The 22,781-nt window shown below is 43.7% G+C and overlaps 1 protein-coding gene across 15 annotated transcripts in view; it reads right to left on the reverse strand.

Moving 5' to 3' along the window:
* Window positions 1-22,781, reverse strand: part of PTPRJ (protein tyrosine phosphatase receptor type J) — a 97,146-nt gene that overhangs the window by 64,556 nt on the left and 9,809 nt on the right. For 7 of the 15 annotated variants that reach the window (XM_049821354.1, XM_049821361.1, XM_049821353.1 and 4 more), the window contains exon 1: window positions 11,743-12,110. In XM_049821354.1, the coding sequence (XP_049677311.1) occupies window positions 11,743-11,811 (69 nt within the window). In that variant the 5' untranslated portion in view covers window positions 11,812-12,110. Of the gene's footprint in view, window positions 1-11,742; window positions 12,111-13,757; window positions 13,960-15,023; window positions 15,155-22,781 lie in introns of those variants that run through there. The other 8 variants (XM_049821359.1, XM_049821355.1, XM_049821360.1 and 5 more) reach the window with 3 other exon arrangements.

The raw sequence follows: 22,781 nt of genomic DNA on the forward strand, positions 1-22,781 counted from the left end.
AGGAATACTGTATTCACAAAACGCAGGAAGTTGTGCAAGGGAAGCTCCCCCTCCCCCAGCTCTCATTTCTGACACGGTTTGTGAGCATAAGTGAATCCTGATGGAGACAGATGTAGGGCGGCACTATGCTGACTTCCTACATGCACCTGGTGACCAAGAAAGATTTCTTTTTTGAAGTCATTGCCAGAGGTCCTAACCCCATCAAGATTCCTTAGTACTAGCCACGTACAAATACACAATGTCCCATGGCATTTACAGCCTCCAGGACACCAAACACAACTGGTGCAACAAGGGGGAAGAAAGTGTGAAGAGAAGATATGAAGGGCAGCAGGTGAGCAGCTCCTGTGTCCTCAGACAAATCTTAACAGCACAACCTGCTGCAAGTCCTAAAACTTCTCAGTCATTAACTTAATCGTCAAAGCTCTAGCAGGATGTCAGAAGTCCTACAGACTCCCTGGCAGATGGAGCAGCAAACATCTGACTTCAGAAGCACAAAAAGAGGTCTTTGCTCAAAAGGGAAACTGCAGTTTGGCAGTACCTTATCTCCTATCTTTCCCACACATTTCTACAGGAGGAGACAAAATGTTCAGCTGACCGGTTTTCACTGTAAATCTCAGGTTAACATAGCTGGAACGCCATGCAATCTGAAGACAGTAGTGACAAATACTGCACGTAGCAATGACGTGAATAAACATCTGCACATGAGATACCCGTTTTCTTTTTCACCTCCCCTTTTTAAAAAAAAAATAAAATTAGTTCAGAAGAGAGCAGAAGCAACTAGTGTAGCCAATTTGCAGGAACAGGAGTGCAGGGGACTCACATCACCTGCAGCAACTGGCCTTTGGCAGAGCTGGGCATTACAACTTACCATTCTTCTTACCTTGAAGAAGAGCTGGAAAATAAATAAAAAGTAGCAACTGTGTCAGTTGTTGTTAATAGCCTTAAACTTATGCATAGGAAGAATTACTGCACACACTGCTTACAAGCCAAGCCATAAATGCATTGCACAGAATTTTGCACGTAAGCATAACCTATGTGGCACAGTGAAGGTTATCAGAAGTGACCTTCTGCCTGGTAACAGCAGAGCAAGCAGGCAATGGGTTTGCTAGAACCAAGCAGGGGCTGCTCTGTGAATCACCCAGAACTGCTGCTAGAGAAACGGCAATCCCTTCCTGCAAAAAACCAAAACAGTACAAGTGAACAAAAAGGAGAATTTTTTTTTTTTTTGGTAGGCTGCTCAAATTTTCAGAAATTTAGAAGTGAACTATTTTATTTGCACCTCTTGGATAAAGTCCCAACCAATTTCACCATTAAGAGAACTAGACTCCATTACCAGGAGATCGCTGGGGTGGAAAAGAGGAAAACGTACACTCTGCAGTAATTAACTAGCAGCTCTGGCCTTCTGCTCACTCCTCCTGCAGCGTTATGCTTCACATGCTGAACCAGGAAATAGGTGAACGGGGGATACATTTAAAAGCATGACGACTGAGTCAGAAGACAATAGTTAAATAAATACCAGTTAAACCACATACCGTAGGTCTGTCTTGTAGTACTGGGAAATGAGTACTGCTTAAGGCTGTTCCAGATATTGCATCCACCTGCAAATATTTGCTGCTGGCTAAAGCTCAGCATATATACTCTCACTAGCAGTGTCAGTACTTTGCAAAATATTGCAGACAGGGAAGAAACAGAAAGTTAGCTTAATTCAGAGTACAATAAACTAATTATAAGCTTTAATCATCAAAAGCATATAATGGCTGTTTGGGGGGATTTTTTAGTTTAGTTTTGTTTTTTTTTTAAAAGCAGGTTATATGATTATAAAGTTAGTTAAGGATATAGCTGCTTTTTTCAAGCATTTTGAGCTTTCAATGTCGTGAATGTAGAGCGCTAATTATTACCTTCTTTCATGTGGATCTTTTACTACGAGTGTACAGTAGAGCTCAGAAATTACCATGTCACAGAGGAACTGGGCACACACTCACAACAAAAGCACAGAAGAAATTACAATTTCATTACACAGTCTCAAATCCACATAAAAAAATACATTGTGTTAAGACATTTACATTTTAGATCAACTACCTTTCGGAAATAATGAAAAATCATTACAGCTGGAGAAAGAGATGACAAGAAGATAAAAATGCACTGACACGGTGCTGGAGGACATTGGCCATTAAACTCTTATCTTATGAAGAAACGGCTAAACACTTTATAACAATATTTAATCTGTAACTGTTAAGCTGGAAGAGACGCCTGTTTCCAAATGAATTCAACACATAAAAGAAATTTTTTACTTGCTTCTGTTAGCTGGCTAGCTTTTTTATTTGTAACTATCTCCCAGAAATTTTAACATCTTCAAATGCAAGTCCTTGATAAGTTACAGACAAAGGAAAGTTTTCTTTCCTTTAATAGGAACAAAGGAGAGTATTGTTGAGATTTATTGTATACATAAAAATACCTGTATTGTTATGGAGATTAAAGGACAAAGGGCCAACAGATCTAATTCCAGATCTTACAGTTTTGTCCTTTCCCATAATTATGTCTTAAAATTGGATTTCAGTTAACACATTCACAATACAAATATCTACCAATGCTTTACATGTATTTAAGAGATAGTTTCAATTATTTTAACATGAATGCAGCAATACACTTAATTTATCACTGATCATTCAAGTGAACACGTTCAATTTAATAGTACGAATAAAGTTTGTTTTTTCAGTTGATTGTAAGAAGAGGCTTAAAACTAGTACAAGAATGACTGGCTAGTTTATTAGTCGCTTAAAAAAAAAATGCAACCCAAACTTTCACAAAAATCTTCCCATTTTTTCTTCTATCTCAGAAATATTTCCAGAAATAGGATTTTAAACTGCACACATATACTGATAAAAGAAAAAGAAAGTATTTTCATTCTGCAGATGTTAATGCTGCCCTTTTATCTCATGTGAGAGTATGTCAGTCTCCTTTCTTCAGCTGTCAGATGCAACATCTATTGGAAACCGAGTTTAAAATACCAGGCCTGTGTATGTGGCATCCACAGTACGCCAGCTAAAAAGGCCAGATCCTGACCTCAAAGCTGGGCTACTTATTTCTCCCTGGTGCCCAGCTGCACGGAACTAGACCCTAGAGGTGAATTCCCCTCAAAGAATTATGCAAACCAAACCAAAGATAATGAACTTCCCCAAAGAAAGAGGGGGGGTTTTTTGCCCTTTTTTTTTTCAGTTTTGTTGAAGATACACATTTACGAAGACTGTGGGAAGGAAACTGAGGCTACACTTCTTGTATTTCTCCTTTACAAAAAAAAGTATAAATCCACAGAAAGTGAAACCATCAAAGACCTCTGTTAATCAGGCACAGACTACTTCGCAAAAAAAATTGCTTTGGAATTGACCAGAACAAGTATGTTTTTATTGGCATTGAACTCCAAGCCTAGTATTAGAAGAAGTGGCTCATCCTACAAGTGGACTGAAAGAACACTAGAATTTAGAAAGCTTAATTCATGTAGCAGGAAAGCCACGAACTGTCAATTCCCCAAATCCAAATTTGGTTATAAATGGGTGATCATAATACGTGCAGCATCAAGACAACATTAGAATTCCCGTATCTGCTTTCACTGGAGAAAAACAACTAAAGAAAGCAAAATTTGATGACCTAAAAGGACTCTACCAATTTACCACCATTCATTTTATTTCCCCTTTGGTTTGAGGCATTTGTAAGTATATAAAGCTCCTGCAGAACCAGAGAAAACCGAGCATGATCACAAAACAAGGAAAACCCTAAACTCCCTTATTAACACAATAAAATTTTGCATATGTAAATCTGATGCCAGCCACAAGCACCGATTTTTTCCCTTCACACTGGTTTTCACAATGAGGCACACTTTAATGTTTAAAACGTACAGTGAAACCATGGCATGCCTAATATAATAAAAACACTGGCAAGGTTGAGTCAGTGTCTTTTGATGGTTCCACACTGCTACTTTCTGCCACAGTGAAACTACTAACGTGCGTTTCTTTCACCTGCAACCCAGAGGGTAACGGTGGAAGCCCTTCTCTTTCTCAGCCAAAGCTACATCTTGGTCACAGAGAGAAGTCACTTGCCCCAAATCCCTGCCAGCACAGAAAACTGGTCCCCTTTCCAGTCAGAGCTATTCTTCCCGTTTCAGATGTCGCCAGTGGTGGAGGCCTCTCCTATTTTCAGCTGGACACTATTTACCACTCTAGCATCCTCCCTGCCCTTTCCACATCAAAATACATAGGCCACCTTGTACAATGACAAGAAGCAGAGCAAGTTTAGACAAAGACAACAATACGATCCCTCTTACTACGAATTCAAACAGTAACTAACAAGTCATCTGTCCTTGAGCTGATACAGGCTGCGGCCTGACGAAGCTAACTAAATCGACTCTCGCAATCTTCCCCCTTTGCTCCTCTGTATCATGACATCTTTGGCAAAATTAAGTTCAAACTTTCAAGGGAATGCTCTGGGTATCAGTTGGCTGAGCCACTTTGGGCACGAGGAAACGCTGGGGAGGACAGGCAGCAAAAAGAAGCAACCTCCACTTATCTGCAGGGACTATTCACATTGCAGGCACAACAAGCACTAGAGGAAGGCAGCAGGAAACTTTTACAGTCTGCAGTATCACAAATGGTCCCATGCTTTGCTGCGTATGTAGGCTGGCCTGCCCCAAAATGAAGCTGCACCTTTCCCTGGCCACAGCCTGCTGCCCCATCCTTTGCAGCATCCTCCGGTCTCATGAGACAATATAGTACTCCTAAGTCAACCCTCTGGCTGGGCACCACCTGCCCTTTGCACGGCACTCTGCTTATTTCCAGGGACAGAGTTGGTAGAAATTGTAATCTGAAAATGAGGACTCAGAATTAGATATGTAGAAATAGACTTGCCAGCAGTGACCCGTTCATGTGTGTATACAAGAAAATAAACAAGGAAGCTTACTAAAAATGCACTAACTTAACAGAATCCAAGTGCACAAAAGGAAATAGCAAGAGAAAGCGCAGTCTAAGCTCCACCATGATGGGGAATGCAGAAACAAAAGTCACCAGCATCACTGTGAGAAAACACCCTCCAGAGCCATCTCCCACTGCAGAAACAAACCGTCAGCAAAGCAAGATGCATAACATCATAACCTTGGCTAGGAGTCTTCATAGAGGTACATAGAGTCCATCATCTTAGCACCCACCTACCAAGATGTCCTAAACCCATGAATGATTCATCTTGATACACTGTATTTTAAAAAAATAATTAAAAAAAATATCTCACTGAACTAGTAAAAGCAGAGGATTTTAAATGTGCATTTAAACACATCAGAACATGCCAAGCTATGATCCCCCATGACCAGGGACAGGCTGAGCTTCTACAAAGCTCATTTGCACAAATAACCCCTCTTTAAGGAGCACTCCTATTCAGGCTAGGTTGAACCCAACTCCTTGCAAGCTGGCAGACAAAAAAAACCCTCTCAAAATATTGCCAAAAGGAAGTAAGGAATTAATCTGAGAATGCACCTAATCACAGAGCCAGCTGTGTTTTAGATACTAACTATAAAATCCTAACAAGGAAAAGCTCCCAGGCACTTAAGTCCCTCCTGTCACCTGGGCTGCGACAGAAGAGAGGGCTCCAGCACCTTCAGGCTCAGAAGAGACCCACGCCACAGAGCCAGGACCAGATGTCGCCCTCACCCTTTCTCAAACACCCACAGCCTCCAACACGGATACACTAAGAGACTGCATCTGCTTACCAGGCTACAACAGACAGACTGTAATTTACAATAAAGCTCCAGACCTGATGTTCAAATCTTTACTTGATGATTTTATAGTCTCAGAAGCAGAAATTTCTTACCTTCAATAGGGGAGATAGGGGTGAAGTTCATACAAATTATTCCTTATACTCAATCCCTGGCCCAGTAAACAGAAAACAGTACTACAGTATGTCAGTGGCATTCTCCTGCACACCACAAAGCCAAACCAATCAACCAAAAAAACCCATGAAGTCTTTCCAATAAACAAACCACCCAACCGAACATTTAAAAAAACCCCACATTCTAAAGCCTAAAGGAGAACCCCTGATGCAGTATACAACTAAAACTTTACATGCATTAGGAACTTACCAATGACATACTAGATACTACTTTTACTCGTGTAGTTTGGCTAAAACTGTACAAAACAATGGAGAAAAGTCAGAAGCGTACCTAACAAGTGGGAGGTACAAGAAGAACAGGAAAAGGAAACCAAGACAAGCAGATGTGCAGCACTGGAAAGAAAGAGATTTCTAGGCATTGGCTAGGAGAGCTTAAAGGTAACCCTTCCAGCGGTCCCTTGTCCTCCTCAAAGTAGGACTCATGTCAAACGCAGACCTTAGTTAGCTCTCTTCCTCACATATACCAACTGGGTTTGAAGCACCACGTAATGCCAAGATCAGTTACAGACCCCAACAGGTCTGGTACCACAGCAGACGCCAACATCATTCCTTCCCCCGTTTGTAGCTGTAGGTGCAATTTCCTCTATTCCGAGACATAGTTAAAAGCACAGTCTCTCCTTTTCTCCCATTCCATTTCTACAGGTGGAGAAGGAGGCTTTCATATGCTGCCCTAGATGCCTCACACAAATCACGGAGGGAAAAGAGTGATGGTTGGACTCTGTAGTTTCTAATACCAAGGGATTCTTCCAATTTCCTGGTGATGGCAGGAAAATAACCTTAACTACATTCAGTGACATGCCAAATACCAACAACATTTACGGAAAGATACAGACATTACTCTGTGTTGCCCTGCCTCTTCCACTGAATGGCCATGAATGACACAGAAGATAACTAAATGAGGCCACAAGTTTATCAATTCAGGTCTGGTTGGACCACATGTATGTCCATTCTTTGCTGGATTACAGAAATACACTTCCCACTTCATCTTGGATTTTCTTCTGGAATTTTGGATTAATAGCCCCAGGAGGCCTGTTTATGTGCAGATACATTTAGGAACAGCTGGAAAGCACTTAAGAGAAAAGCCTTGGAGCAGCTTTCCAGAGCAGTGCATCTGTTTCGTTCTCTTCCTGCACATGCCTGATCACTCCTTCCCCTCCACACATTGTCTTCTAACATTTCATATTAGCACATGCTCACCTACACTTAGCTGTCTTTTTACCCCACAACTGAAGTCCTCCCCTCTGTAGTCATCTCCTGCTGAAAGTTAATTTCCTACTGCTGCCTCCATTTAAGGCAAAGTTCTCTTTCACTCTCCCCTTCCTACATAGCAGTAGGCCCTCTCTGCTAAAGAAAATCCAACTAGCTCCTCCTACACTTCCAGAGACCTTTCAGGATGTTCAAGGTACTATTTACATTCAAATTTTGGAGTCTAACCAAAAGCACTCACATCAGGCTGACAACCAGATGTGCAGCCACTGACTGTTTTAATAGCTTTTCTCTCCTTTGCTCATACTGGGAATCTTCCTTCAAGCAAGCAAGCAAAAAAACCAAATAAATGACATGAGACAGGCTTCACACCTACAAACATCAAATTCCCAGTCCCCAACTACTCTCTAACATTGTTGAAATGCTCACTCTATGATACACTGTAATTCCAGTAGGAAGAAGGAACCATATAAATTAAAATTATATGGATTATGGCCTACACAATAAACAACCAAAGATTTTAAAACGGTAGCAATTTCTCTCTCTCATATTTAGAAACTCTAACCAAAAAAATGTACATGCCATGAAAATCCTCAACAAAGACTTGCATGTCGCTCCCATAATTGAGGAAGTACTAATAATAGCGTGGCTGTTTGCACAGACAACATTTCCACTGTGGGCCTGAATTCTGATCTCAAACATGCAGAAGATATTTTGTTGCGTGTTGCTGGCTGGAGACTAAAATCAAAGTGCTGGAAACCATCTGAGTGTGCTGCAATGTGCAGTCAGCCTTATGCAGCTAAGGAAGCGCTACACACATCCATGCCACATTGAATACAAAGCATCTACTGAGTACTGTGGAAGATGTTTGTGTTGTGTGTTCTTGTAATGAACATAAAGAAGCATGTGAAATTAACCTGTGTTGCAGTTCTAAACTAAAATGAAAGCCTCTGCATTTCAGCATCAACTGTCAGCCATCACAGAAAAATAACTTGTCCTCACAGATGAGAAGTATATTTCTAAGCTCCTCCGATACAAACTAACTCAGCTCACAGCCACAGGTTCCCTTTCCAGTCTACACTGCCTAAGTCCAGGCCTGCTCAGGTCTCCAGATCAGTGATGCCCACACCTATGTTTCTAATAGTGGTCATTAAAGGTTTTACCCCAGAAGTGTGTTTATAGTAGCAGCAAATGAGCTTCACATTTCTCAAGCTTTATTCTTTTTAAAACCTCTAAATGAGCTACAGGTAGACCTATGTCACAAAGTATTTGCAAAATATTTTTGTTAAATTGTACTTCCTGAAGATTACCCAGAAAAATTTCACAAATTTAAATTTAGAGTACCATATAAGAGAAGAATCAACAAGGATGATTTAACAATGAACAATATATAGCAGAAGTTAACTGACATGCAACATATACACATGGCAAGCCCCCATTTTAGATATGATGGTACTTCATTTAAACTCCTCAGTTGGAAATTCACATCAGTAATTAAGGTATAATCCTATATAAGTGACTCACACAGTATCAGTAGGAGTTCTGTGCATGGAATAAGCTGTAAGAACAAGCTCTTAGGTCCACATAAAAGGCATTTATAAGTTTAGGCAACAAAACAAGCACACAAACACTGGAGCTTAGAAGTCCATTGCTCTTGAGTAGTAGGTAACACAGTAGATGTTACGTTGTCATATCACTAATATGATCATTCTCAAGTTACTAGCTCCCATAAAAAAACCCCACACACCAAGGTTTGTTTTTTAACAACTCCAACCTTGCCCACTATGTTGTAATTCATGAAAAATAAGGAAGATGCTTATCCTTGAGTAAAAGACGCCACAGAAAGATCATATGCCTGTCACACCACCCAGGAGCTGCCATGACACAGCCGTTCCACAGCTTGGGATGCTTCCAGCCCTTGCGTGCGTTCAGGCTGACAATGCTGTCTGTGTTAGGAGCACTGTCCCCTTACCAACCCTACAGTCATCTGAAAGGCAACGCGAAGGCCAGATCCAGCTGAGAGCCACTTCCACCTGACTCGCTGCCTTTCCTCTCATGGGCCGGCAGGGAGACTGTAGACAAGAGGCAATAGTTCTTACTGGCAATGCACAAAGTCCAGCTCACGCCATATGCCTGACAGGCTTGCCAGCTGCTGTCATATTCTTACACCAGCTGAATACCTTGCCAGGTAGTCCCAGGCCACGTCCCCATACCTGCACACGTGTCACACCACGAACAACACTGGCCAACTCTGACATCTGCCTTAACCCGTGCAAGGAGCCCACCACAAAGAGCAAAACTGTTCCCTGTAAGAGCCCATCCTGATTTTTAGAGGGCAAGACCAGTGAGCACTACTTGGATGAGGCAACAAGGCTACTGTGCTTAGAGAAAGCATTCCCTCCAAGCAAGGCTTTATTCTGCATTCTTATTGCTTGCATTAATGGGCTATATAAACATAACACGCTTTTCTCACGAGTTATCCCCGCTACCTGCCATAAGTGGCCACAGTGAAATTTAGTGATTTCCAATGAGGGGACAATTTGCAGAATCACACCCATCAGCAAGGACTCGGTTTACATCCTCTTCCTCTATGGAGGAAGCTCCTAAGGGGCCTTTCCCCCACCTCTCTCTGCAGATCAAGCAAGTGCTCCTAATGTTCAAAACTTTGCAAAGTGCTGACCAGCACCAGTCAAGGGGTCTGGTGAATGGCGACTTCCTTGCACCAGCCTTCACATTCACAGGTACACCTAAAGTCACAACTGAGACTGTCAAAAACTCTAGTCTTCCAAATTTTCAGACCATGACACCATGAGCCGGGGAGCTCCCACCTAAAATTATGAGCCACACCAAAATCTGCAGATCTGACCTGTGTTCTGTAGCATGCTGATGGGAGCTCTCTTACTATCAGGGGATGACAGGACCTACTCAAGGGTCCCATAAGGAGTCAGTGGGATACACAGCTGGGCCCCAAGATGATGGATGCATAAACATAACTACATGTAATTGAGGAGAGGGGCCAATTTTTTTTATTAGTATTTATCATATTAGATACCAATTAAGAGCTAGACTTAGAGGACAAGCAGATCACTACATCAAGATTTCATACCCTGCTTAAGAAGAAAAACTACAAACAATAGAGGTCATGACTGGCAGATCCTCACACAAAGGCTCCTCTGCTTCAAGGAAGAGAAGTGAATATAAGCCATGTGCCACAAGGCTCCTGTTGCCTGGGTGAGCCTGTTCAAGGACAATCCAGGCCTGCCCTGAGCTTTTCCAAAATGCTGGAGTACTTTGATTCCTGAGTCACTCTTAGCTCTTGTTCAGCAGAGATTTTTAAACCTTGACTTGGTGAAACAGCAAACAGAGAAGGAACAACAAAACACTGCAAGTTACGCTAAACTGAATGAGGCACAAAAGGAGGAGGAAGCAAAGGTTTACAATAGCCATTGGCTGTAATCACAAGCTGGTGCCGATGTAAAATAAGGAGAAAAGAGTTAAAAATCTAAAACAGTGGTATAGTTCTGCTCTGCAGCTCTCAGCGTGGGACTGAAGCACAAGGCTGGCAGAACTGTCACCACAGATTACTGAGCACCTTGGTCCATACCAACACATGTTCATGCTTCTGCAGCAGAACCATTGAGGCAGAGAGGCCAAGCAGGTTCATCTGAAAGCAAAAGCTCAGCAAGCCCCAAAACGTTGAGTTCACAGTGGTCATGAAGCGTTCCCAAAGGAGCGCTAGGAAGCTATCAGCCGAGAGAAGCACGGTGTGAAAGTCTATGCCAGCATGCAGCGAGCAGGTCACCAGGCAAATGATCTTGATTCTACATCACTGAAAGGTGTTCTTGGAAGAACATCCTGCAACGCACTCGGGCACAGAGGGAGGCTCGAAACACAAGTGTGCCAGCAGAGGCCTCCTGTTGACCTGCGGCCCTGCGCTGCCAGGTCTGCTCTCTCCGCACCACGGCAGGATTTTCCCGTGAAAACTCCACGCAGCTCCTGAAGGCTGTAACCCAGCGGGTGATGCGCACCACCAGCACGGGCGATGTTCAACTAACGTATTACTAATTAACCAGCAGCGACGCGGGGAGGGCAGGCTACAACACTCAGCGGGGAGACAGGAGCCGTCCCTGCTTTACCTAAGGCAGCCTCATGCCCCCACAGGAACCACGCGGCTGCACCGCAGGGTCGTACCCCCACCACATCCCCGCCGGTCGCCCCCCACGCCGCGGCCGGGCGGGGCTCGGACCGCCGAAGGGCAGGCGGGGAGCGCCGGGGGGAGGCCGAGGCCCCGGGGATCCCGCCGGCGGCCCCCCCCAACCCCAGGTAAGGGCCGCCTCCCCCGGGCCGGGCCACGCCGCGGGCCCCCCGGCCTCCCCTCCCCTCCCCTCCCGGGGCGGCACCGGCGGAGCCGCTTCGGGACAAAGCCCGAGCCCCGGCCGCACACCTGCCTCGCCGGCCGCACGCCTCCCCGCGGAGCGGCGGCCGCCGCCGCCGGGGCAGCTCCCGGCAGGGGCAGGTGCGGCGGCCGGCGGCCGCGGCGGGGCAGACCCCCCCCCCCCCGCCCGCCGCCTCCCGCGCCCCACTCCGTCCTCCGCGCCACGGTCTCACCTCGGCCGGCAGCAGCAGCAGCAGCGGCGGCAGCAGCAGGCAGGGCAGGGGCAGGGGCAGCCGCCTCATGGTGGCGGAGAGCGCTCCCCGCTGCGCGCACGGCCGCTCAGCCCGACACCGCCTCCCCCGGAGACATGGCCGGGCTGCGCGCCCCGCACCGCCCGGCGTCCCACCCCTTCACCGCCCTCACAGGCGGCGGCGCCGCCGCCTCACCCTCCTGCCGCTCCCTCTAGCGCTCCCCGACTGGAAAGGCGGGCGGCTGGCGCTACCGCCGCGGGGGAAGCCCTGTGCGGGGCGGAGTGAGGGGGCGAGCGGGACAGCCGGCCACGGGAGGGCCGGCCCGGGCCGGTCACCTCCCTCCTTGCCGCGGCTCCCGCCGGCCCCTGGCCCGGAGGGTAAATGGCCGTCTCGCAGCGGGCGGGGGCTGCGGCCGGCGCTCCCCCGCCTTCCCCCCTCCCTCCCTCCCTCCCTCCCGGCATCTGACATCTCCCCCCGCCGGGCCGCGCGAGGAAGTGGCTCCCTCCGAAAGTTTCCCGGCCTCCGCGCGCACCCCTGGAGGAAGCCCCGCCGCCGCCCTGGCACGGCGGTGCTCGGGGCCGGGCGATACGCAGAAGGGCCGGTGGTCAAACGAAGTTAACCGCGGCCTCGGGGGCCTCTACCGCTCTCCCCTCCGCCAGCGGCGCTGCGGCGGCCGCGGCCCCTCGGGGCCCCGGGCGGCTGGGGATCGCGGTTTTGCTGCAGCGAGTGGCTCCGCTTACTGCGCCGTTCATCACGCCCGGGCGGCCCCCCCAAAAAGTCCCATCCCTCTCCAGGCACTGATTTCGACATGTTGTATCCATGTCATCAAAAAGGACATGACATCATCAAACGCAATCACTTTTATAACCTTTACTTACTTCCCAGGCTTAATGCACTGTTTCACATTTCATTCATCTTGGATAAGGGAAAAGGAGAGACAGGTCAGAGTTTACACAGCATATCTTTAATTATGGGAATACTGGCAGTCTTCATTTTCTCAAAAGTTTTGAGCTCACGTGTTTGTAATTTCACTGTCTTTCCTGAGCCCTCAAACATACGCATAGCAATATGGAAGCAACTATTTCCACAGGAGTTCATGGGAAGACTCGCAAGAATAAGGGCATTGGGGTTGTTCAGTCTGGAGAAGAGAAGGCCCTGGGGAGACCTTATAGGAGCCTGCCAGTACCTAAAGCGGGCCTACAGGAAAGATGGGGACAGACTTTTCAGCAGGGCCTGTTGCGATAGGACAAGGGGTAGTGGTTTTAAACTAAAAGAGGGTAGATTCACATAGATGCAAGGAACAAATTTTTTACTATGAGGGTGGTTGGTAAAACACTGGAACAGGTTGCCTAGAGAGGTGGTAGATGCCCCACCCCTGGAAACATTCAAGGTCAGCATGGATGGGGCTCTGAGCAACCTGATCTAGTTGAAGATGTCCCTGCCCATGGCATGGGAGGAGTTGGACTAGATGACCTTTAAAGGTCCTTTACAATCCAAACCATTCTATGATTCTATAAGGGCATGGGCGTACCTTACTGCTTGGGAGGTTAAGACTTAGAGTGGGAGTTAGATAAACAGTGTGGAGGCATCCCTTTATATCAATAAGATTTGTAGAAAATAATTACTTCAGAAAAGTACTTTAAAAATGTTAGGGAGCATTCAAATAAGGAAGTAAACACTATAGAAAAACCATTAGTAAAACCACCTTTTCTACACTTTCCATTCAGTGCAAAGCACCTGAGAATTGTTTTCCAGCTGAAGACTCCTCTTGGTAAAAACACACACCTGCCAGAAGTCTCACCAGCTGTAGTGAAGTTGTTAGGCTGAGATAACTTCTGCAGGTCAACCCTACCATTTGGAAATTACAGCTCTGACTCTTAAAATAAATTCTTGTTGCAGCTCTCTGTGCCTGGGCAGGGCCCCGGTGGGTCTGTGTTGCCAAACTGCAGCTTCTGGCCAGGCCAGGTTTCACTTGCATCTAAAATGCAACTACCTACCTTCATGGTAGCAGGTGAGGGTTACACTGCACAGCTGCACTTGAGCAATCACAGTTGGTCATCCTTGGCTCCAATTCGGTGAGAACAACATGGCTTTTTTAATTGCATGCCTTTCCAGTACAACAACCTAGTAACTAATCCAGTTACCCCTGAAATTCAGTGGGACTCTCTCCACTGATTTAAGCAGTAATGGCAGCCAGCCCTGAGGGAGGAAATAAAAAAAAAAAAAAAAAAAAAAATGCACTGAGACAGCAATAAGTGAGATTCTGACCTGTTCAAATTTATAAGTATCTTCAAGCTGATGTTGCCATCCCCAGACTCTACATGTCCCTGGACTCTTAAGTTCACTCATTCTTTCCTTAATAGGCCACATAACCCAACTTAGAAGCAAGGGGCATTGTATTTCGTAGGCTATGTTAATTCCTTGCTCCAGAGAGCGACTGGGCAGCTACATCACTATTACAGGAAGCTAAACTTCTTTCTCCACACCATGTCTGTGGGGCTTTTCACATACAAGCTACATGAAATCTGTGATTAATTACTTTCTCGTATAACACTTGTGGCTGAGTCCTCACAACTACTCACATGTCAAGTACCTGAACTAGGAGGCCTATGAAGTTCTGGGAGACAGCCTCATTTCTGGACCATCCAAAATAGTAGAGGACTGCATTAAATTTGCTTGTAGAGCTATCTAAGCAGAGTATTTCTAGGACTGTAGTATAAAATTACCTTAATGCGTACCTTTAATTATAACCATAACTAGTGCCAGTCATCAGTAGGATTTATACATAGCAGGTTAAACTGGCACAAAGAGAGCATAGGAGGTTTGTTACTGTTTTAGGGTACATCTCTGACTGACTGTTACCAGACCTCAAGGAAAGGACTAACTCCATTCCAGAGACATTTCTTGGGTGTGGGAAGTATGCAGTCAGGGACATAGCTCTGTCTGCACTGAAGGACTGAGCTACCGAGATTCATAGACATTTGAATAGGCTCAGATATGCTGAAGAAGATGGCCACAAAAAAGAAAGTGCCAAGAAACACAGGGCACTAAAAGCGTATTTTGTAACCTAAAACAGAAGTGTGATTTCCATTTGATTAATTGGGGGAAAAAAACCCAAACTGGTAGCAATCAAACTTTTTTTGTACAGATTCTGATTAAATGTTTGTCTCCTCCAGATTGTTTAAAATTCTAGGAGGAATGTTCCAAAAAAGCTTTTCTGATTAGATTTTGACAGCTCTGTACAGAAAGAATCACACGTGTACCTGATTGCTTCCTTGGATCAATGCCTCTCCTCTTTATAGCATGCTCTGTTTGACTGCTAGCCATGCAGACCTCAGGGAAGAGCTCGATGGCAAAGAGCTACGATTCATGCCAGAATCAGAGATTTCACATGCTGAAAATGGAAAAGAGAAATTAAAAGCCAAATTTTTTAAAGTCTTCCAGGTGTTAATTGTTCAGCAGCAATAACCATCACAACACAAATAATTTCCTAGGAATTAGAGGCTTAAGGTTGCCTTTTAGGCCACAGGCTCTTCACAGCTTGTTACTAATCTGCTGGAAATTCCCTGAATTACAACTGCTGTTGCCCAATTGTTTCTGTAGGTAAGTTTTGTTTATTCTACAGGCTTTTATTAAAGCTATATGTGTGACAGGATTATAAAACTGGGTAGGTGCTGCTCCTGGGCTAAAGCTTCTACTACACTTTCATCTGGAAGTTAATTTGTGCATCTGAGTCATAAAACCTCTTCAAAAGGAAGCGTCAGAAAGAAGTATTTCCACATCCTTATAATCAAGTTTTTGAACAAGAGACCTAAGTTTAAAAGTCGCCTTGGGCTCTTGCACACAAATCCAGGAAGAATGTATAGGCGTATTACTTATGGGTACTCTAGTTTATACAGTAAGGTATACTACTAATGCTCTGGGCAGAGAGAAAGGGGAGACTGCAAAAATATAGCGACCCAAAGCTGTCCAATTTGGACCAGTTGCCCTGGCTAATAATATTTGTCTTACACTGAGACTGGCAATTAAATATGGTTTCTAAAAAAAAAATAAAAAATAAAATCAGTATGGCTATATTTAACTGCATACCACAGCCAGCGTTGATCACAATAGTACATTCTCATTAGTTATTCACAGTTTCATTCATCAGCTCAATGCGCAGTGTCAGCCAAAAGAGGCATCAAATTGTTGAGCATCATCAGGAAGGGTGTTGAGAACAATGCAGAGAGCATCATTTTGCTAATGCATAAAAGGTGTACCCACATCCTGACTAATGCGTGCCACTGCACTCTCAGCGTTGCAGGAAAGACATAATGGACCAAGAAGTGCAGTTAAAATTACGTGGATGATGGTGCAGCTGTCTTACTAGGGGAAACTTAAAAAGCTGAGACTTTTCAATTAAGAGAGGAGAAGGCTACCTGGAAATAAGATGAACAAAAAGCTTGTTCACTAAATCCCACCTAGAACTAGGGATCACTAACACTAATAAGATATTTCTTTAACAGATACAATAAAGTGCTTTCTTACATAGCAGGCAGTGGACTTGTGCAATATGTAGTCACAGCAAGTTTTCAAGGCAAACAGTATGAACAGTTCCAAAAAGAGGGTAGACAAATTGATGGACATGTCCATAAACAGGGAAAAGGCAGAGATGAGTCTGTAACATCCCTAACTGATGACTCTGGATGCTGGGAATGGACCTCAGATAGCAGGCAGGTTTGTTTGCTCTTCCTAAACAGAATCTCCTAATGCCACTGCTGGACACAGGATACTGGGCTGGATGAATTCATCATTGGTCTGACCAAGCAGGGCATTTCTTAGCTGCTTACAGTAGCAATGTCCAAAACAGCCTCACTGTACAAAGTACTGTGTAAGTATATAGCAAGAAACAAGTCTGCTAGCATCAGCTTGCTATTTCAGTAAGCAAGGCAGGTAAAATGGCAAGGGAAGTGTATGTTACTATTGTCATTCATAAGAGAGGAAGCACTCTTGTTATGGGTTTCAAACTGAGGTCCAAAAAGTGCTGTGTGTTTTTGCTTGCTATTGCAAGTTGTCAGATTCAGACAAGATGGGACCTATGTGACTCACACAGAATGGCAAGTGGACTTCTATCCTATCCATCATTGCTCAGTGCCCTGAAGCTGTGTAAGCCAAAAGTGCTCCTTCTGGTTGACATTGCTCTGGCTCTTACGTACACCACTTCTTCTGACCCTAAAAGGGTCCTTCAGGCTTCCATGTATCACTGAACTCAAAGGTGAGTCTCTTGGGAACAACTCACAAAGCAGGACTACAAGTCCCTTTTACATTGCAACAGAGGAATAAGGGGAGAATAAACTAAATTGTACATGAATGTAATGTACAGTGTTGTCCAGGAACAGATGCAGTTCTACTTCTTTAAAAAAAACCTTAAAATTAAAAAGATTGACTGAAGATCTTAATAGTATAAGGGATTTTTTTATTTTTTTTTTTTTTTACATACACACAAAAGTAGTAACAAAAGAGAACATAAATTGGTACAAATGTATTTTGGTTCATGTTTGTAGTTCAAATGAAAGATCACAGCACGCAATTCAGTCTCTTTGCCTGAGCTCATCAGGGACATGAAAAATACTGGACATTAGATCAGAAATCCTCCCTGAGAGCAAAGCAGTCATGGAAAGGATGTTACACTCATAGAAAGGTTATTGAGATTAATGTCTTCATGAGTGCTGAGGACGTTCTGGGGTAGGACCTTCTGCAGGCAGAAATTGAAGAATTTACAGCAAACACTACACTACCCTCAGCAGCAGCTTTGGTAAAAAGCAGAAAGTGGCTAAATACTGCATCTGGGGATGGTACTGCCATTAGAAGTGATGCAGAAACATTTCAGATATTGGATGTGCCTCTAACATGGTTTCTGCTGGTACAAGCTCTCCACAGCCTGTAGCTGCAGGAGGTACTGGCTAGGGACTGCTGTGTAGTATTTTAACTCCTAAACAGTACTTTCTTTTTTTTTTTTTTTAAATTTTTCTCACGTTCCTTACAAGGAATTAAAGGTATACTGAGCTGCTGGCAGAGCCATCTTTCAGATGGAGGGTAAAACATGGGCAGACAGGGTATTCAAAGACATGTCAGTTTTTACAAGAGGAAAGTTAATTTGAGTTCTGGTTAGGACAGGTTTGGGATGATTTTATTTTGACTGAGGGGGAGAAGAAAGACAGTTTATATTGTCATGGTGGGGGGTAGCAAAGATAACAAATAGAAAACAAGCTTTTGTGGTTTTTTTACCCAACTTTCAACAAGACTTCAAAGTGCAGTAACTGAAAATGACTTTTGGAGGTAGGTAACACCTTCAATCTGTTACACTCATTCAGTGGCCAGTTTCCTGTGTGGGAAGGCAGGTGGGCGGGAGGATATCTTTTGCATAATAATTGAAGGGAAAATATGCATTGAAACCCCACATACTAGCACACTCCAAAGCACCTGCAGCACCTGAGCTACTTCCCACACAACAGAACATTTTTGTAAGACACCAGCCTTTTAAACAGGTCATCTTCTATACAGGAACAAATGGACTGTGTTTCATTGCGAGTAGGGAAGAGGTCATGGTCCTACCACTCATCTCACAAATTCAAGGTCCCATATAATCACTAGGCTTCAGCCAGGAGTAATGTCATGGGTTGCAAAGGGCTCTAGCACAATAAATACACATCAGTTTTACTCAGACCTGTAGAAAGGGCAGGAGGAAAGCAATGTTCATGATAGGCAGTCTCTGTAGGGACTACCAAAGGGCATTGCCATAGCCCAGCTGCCCCACGCAGGAGAGAGAGGTCTGAGGTGGCATAGAGAGCAAGAGGAAGCAGTGACTGGCAGGATTCTGGGAAATACCAGAAGCTGGCAGCCTGTGTAGCTGGCAGAAAGATTTCCCCTTCTCCACCTGCCAATTTTTTTATTCTTGCCTTCCTGCTCACTGAAGAAATGCATAGATGTTTTTCAGCATATAAACTTAAGCCGAATCACTTTCAATTACTATTTAAGTCCTCCAAATGACACTATATAATCCAAATTAAATCCAAGCTAATTTCTAAACTTGTACTACAAAACGTTACAATAGCTGAGTCTGCGCTAGTGAATGAGTGAATTCGCCTGTCTAGTGTAAACTAGCAGGTGTGTATATGACAGGGGACCTCTGTCAAGGGCACTAGAAAAGGAAGTGGCTGTACAGCTTATGCTGTCCAGAAGTCTCATCTGCCATGATTTCCTACAACACATCCTGCCATCTCCAAGAACTGAAAACTTAAGAAACTTGTCAGCAAAACCATGGTTCTATGACACCACTTGCAAAACCACTGATGCTTTAACTTCCACATCAGAGGATTGTCATTTCTAGAGTCACAGATGACCTCTCTAATCCCAAAGTGACAGATATCCACCAAAGAAGGAACAAATTAAAAGGTTAAAAATGAAATCTGTTGAAATTTTTGACAAAATGACTAAGCCTCCTTTTCCCTTTCTTCTGACATTACAAATTAGGGTGTGGGTACAGTTTGAATGCTGGGCTTTTATAATGTCTTTTGCTTATCCCCCCAAGAAATATAAATAATAATGTGGAGAAGTGATGCAAAATTGCAGGTGTCTTCCAAGCATGATGCATATCAACTGTATCAGGAAAGGACCATTTATGGGCATCCTAGGGGAGTAATCAGAGTCTTCAGGGTCATTTAACGCTTGCTCCATTGCAGAGACTGCCCCTAAAAGTGATGTAGACATATCTTCTTGTACTCATTTCACACATGGTACTGAAGCATGGACTATTTTCATAGCAATCTACATTTAGCAATACAATAATAAAGTGGAAAAAGCAGTTATTTGAGCAATAAAACTACTGGCTGGAACACAACTGGCCTATTTTACATATAAAAAGTATTCTCCTGCAAAAATACCTTCTTTAAGCTAAACATCTCTTGCTTTTTACAGAGGTATGCAAAAAATGTCAGGAAGCAAAGGCAAAATCAAGGAAGAGGTGAGACTGGAGTGTTGGCACCCAGCATCAAGAGACCAAGATCAGCAAGATATCCTAAGACTGCTCTTGGTAGATATTAGGTTCTATTTACTGTGCTCAAACCACTGTGGTTGAATTGGGACGGTTTCAAGCATCTTGGCAGTAACACCTAGCAATTGAGCTTGAAAAGCAACATGGCAAGAAAGCTAGGAAGACATCTGCCTGGGAAGAAAACAAAAGCTGACATCAAAAAATTATCAATTCGCATCCCAGCTAGCATGGCTGAACCCCCTGGCTGCAAATTTGCATCCCTGTACTTGCAATTCTAATGCCTGGTGATGCGCTCTGATCTTTGTTCATTTACTTGTCCTGCCTGACTGGAAATGATGTTTTGGCAACAACCTGCTATTTACTGTAGCACCACAGCCCTTAACATCCTTTAAGACATGCTGAGGCTTAGCTGGCCAAATCCTTATGCTGGCCTTTCAACTCTCAATGAGACCTGAGTGCCCAGCTTGCTTACATCCTTTTAAAAACCCCCAGGTTCTGTTTTTCAATAACATTATTTTTTAAATATCTATTTTTAAAAAACTCCCTGCTATCTACCACTCGAACAGTCAGTGCTATACAGCTTCCTGACGCTATTGGGAAAAGCTCTTAGGCTCACTAAACTCTAGTCAGTGAAATAATAAGCTACAAATCAAATAATGAAGTATTGCTATTGCTGTTCCCCCATGTTCTAATACTATGCACTTGGTTTAAGAACTAAAATGATAGACCAACAGATTGCTCTTTGGATTACTAGTTTCCATGTGCGATGCTTCCACCTGCAATTCCTCAGTTAAATAACAGGCTGTTCCAAATAGTACTTCTGCTCCCCGAGAAAACAAGGGTCCAAAAGGCAAGGAAGCCACACCAACAACTAACAATAAACCCTATGGGAGGTACAGATCCTTTTAAAAACTGATGGATTAGATTCAACCCGCTTGAACAGGTACTCACCAGCAATAGTCCAAGTTAATTTTACAGCTGACAGCTTGAAAAGGTGAATAATCTGTTCTCTTAAAATGGAAAACTTCCATTTTCCTAAAGATCCTGAACTTCCCAAAGTGCATCTACACAGATATATGCTGTTTCAGCAGCTTTGCAGGATATGAAAACAAGCAATCAATTGTTTTCTAAACTTGTTCTCCCTGCTAATTGCTGCAGAGCAGGGTTAACTCCAAAGCGAGCTAGTACAGAAGGGCAATGGCTCTACAGACTATATTCTCTGCCAGAGGTGATGTGGGTTTGTCTGTCTTTTAGCCCCCATGAGTGACTGGTTAAGGAGCTGTACCTGTCACCTCTGTTAGTAGTTGAGATTAAGGATGTAACTCCTTTCAGGTATATACTATACATGGTTCTACAGCAGTACAGTTACTCTAACTGTGTCACTGTAAAAACACTCCTTTTTGGCAAGAAATAACATAAAAGTAGCCAGGGAGAGAGGAAACAGGAAAAGAATAGGGTGAGGGGGAAACATATCAAGGGCATGGCAGAAAATTACTGCCTTATTTCTCCACAAACTCATACCTCCAGGTGATACTAAAGCAAGGAAATAAAGAAAGATTTGAAGCAGCTGATAAGGAACAAATCAAACTGTCCAGAACCTCAGCATGAAAGCAGCAAGTCAAAAGCAGGGAAACACTGAAACTAGGTTTTTTTCTTGTTGAAGGAGCATTGCTGCTGCTGCACCATCAGCCAAAGTAGAGGTAGGACTCAATCTGTGGCTGCAAGCACTGCAGAAGTGGCCATAAACACATTGCATGGGTTTTCTGTCAGACTATGCTGTCATCTTCCACAAACCAGACAGTGCTGAGGCTTTCTGCTAGGACTAAGCTCTTTGCTCTCTGTCACTGGCTTCTTTGATCTAATATACTCTTAAGACAGACACTTAACAACTGATAAAGGGGAAAAAGATGCCTATCTACCATAACAATTTGAGCAGCCTTGCCTGGGTCCCAGGCAGGTAGATGTCTTGTAGTTTCAAGGTGGTATGTCCTTTTGAGAGATTTCTAATCCCTGCAGCTCAGGAAAGCAGGAGATAATTAAAGATGTGCTTGTGCTTCTTAGCAGTTATCAGAGGGAATCATAATGGAGCATTTGCACAATTAATTCATTTCCTATAGCCAGCATACTTAATTAACCTAGGGAATAAAACTGATTATGTTTCTCTTCTAGAAAGCATATTCCTTCTGCACCAGAACTCAATCTTGCCTTTACTGTTAATATATGGTTTCATGAGATAAATACGATCCAATCTTTTTTTTAAATAATTTGTCCCAGCATCAATTCTACCTAGTCTATTAGACAGTTCTGATTCTACAGGAAGTATGTATCTCCAGGATGCAGCAATTTTTTGTCTAAAGGTAGAAGATTCAAAATTAAAGTTAAACCCATAAATATGTTGATCTCAGTAACCAAGAGATTCGGATTAACTATCAAAACTTGTGTTTGCTGCTGTCCTTCTGAAGAGGTCCTCAGGCTTTGGCTTGTCCAGGTCTTGAGAGACATGAAGATTAATCTTGATTGCTGTCTACATGCTCATTAAAAGTTTTCATTTCCTAAACAAGCCTTATAGTTAAGAGAGATAATTTAATTTTTCTTTACAGGATTTAAGATAGGAAGGTAAATAATCTACTTAGTTTGGTGCAGTAATTCCTCCCTTTCTTGTAGGAACTGACCTTTCTGGTGTGTCTTACTGGAGTTTGGGACACTGTATACAAGCATGGCTGAAGTAGAGGTTAAGGCATGCATAGGCAAAAGAAAAACAATAGCTATAGGAGAAAAACAGAAGAAGTGGAAAATTTATTTTAGCAGTCAGTGGTGGTGCTATTCTTTTCTAGAGGGTAGTTACCAAGTAGATTCCCCAATTTCTCTCCCCTTGTTCCTCAGCCCTCCTTTTCTGGACACAGAAGACTGCTGTACATGGCCTATTACTTCCATAACTCATTTATCCACAAAGGTAGACCATATTCCTTTCTGGTATCCCACTAACTAC

Source organism: Accipiter gentilis, chromosome 17 (genome assembly GCF_929443795.1).
Source record: "Accipiter gentilis chromosome 17, bAccGen1.1, whole genome shotgun sequence".
In the NCBI taxonomy this organism is placed as follows: Eukaryota; Metazoa; Chordata; class Aves; order Accipitriformes; family Accipitridae; genus Astur; species Astur gentilis.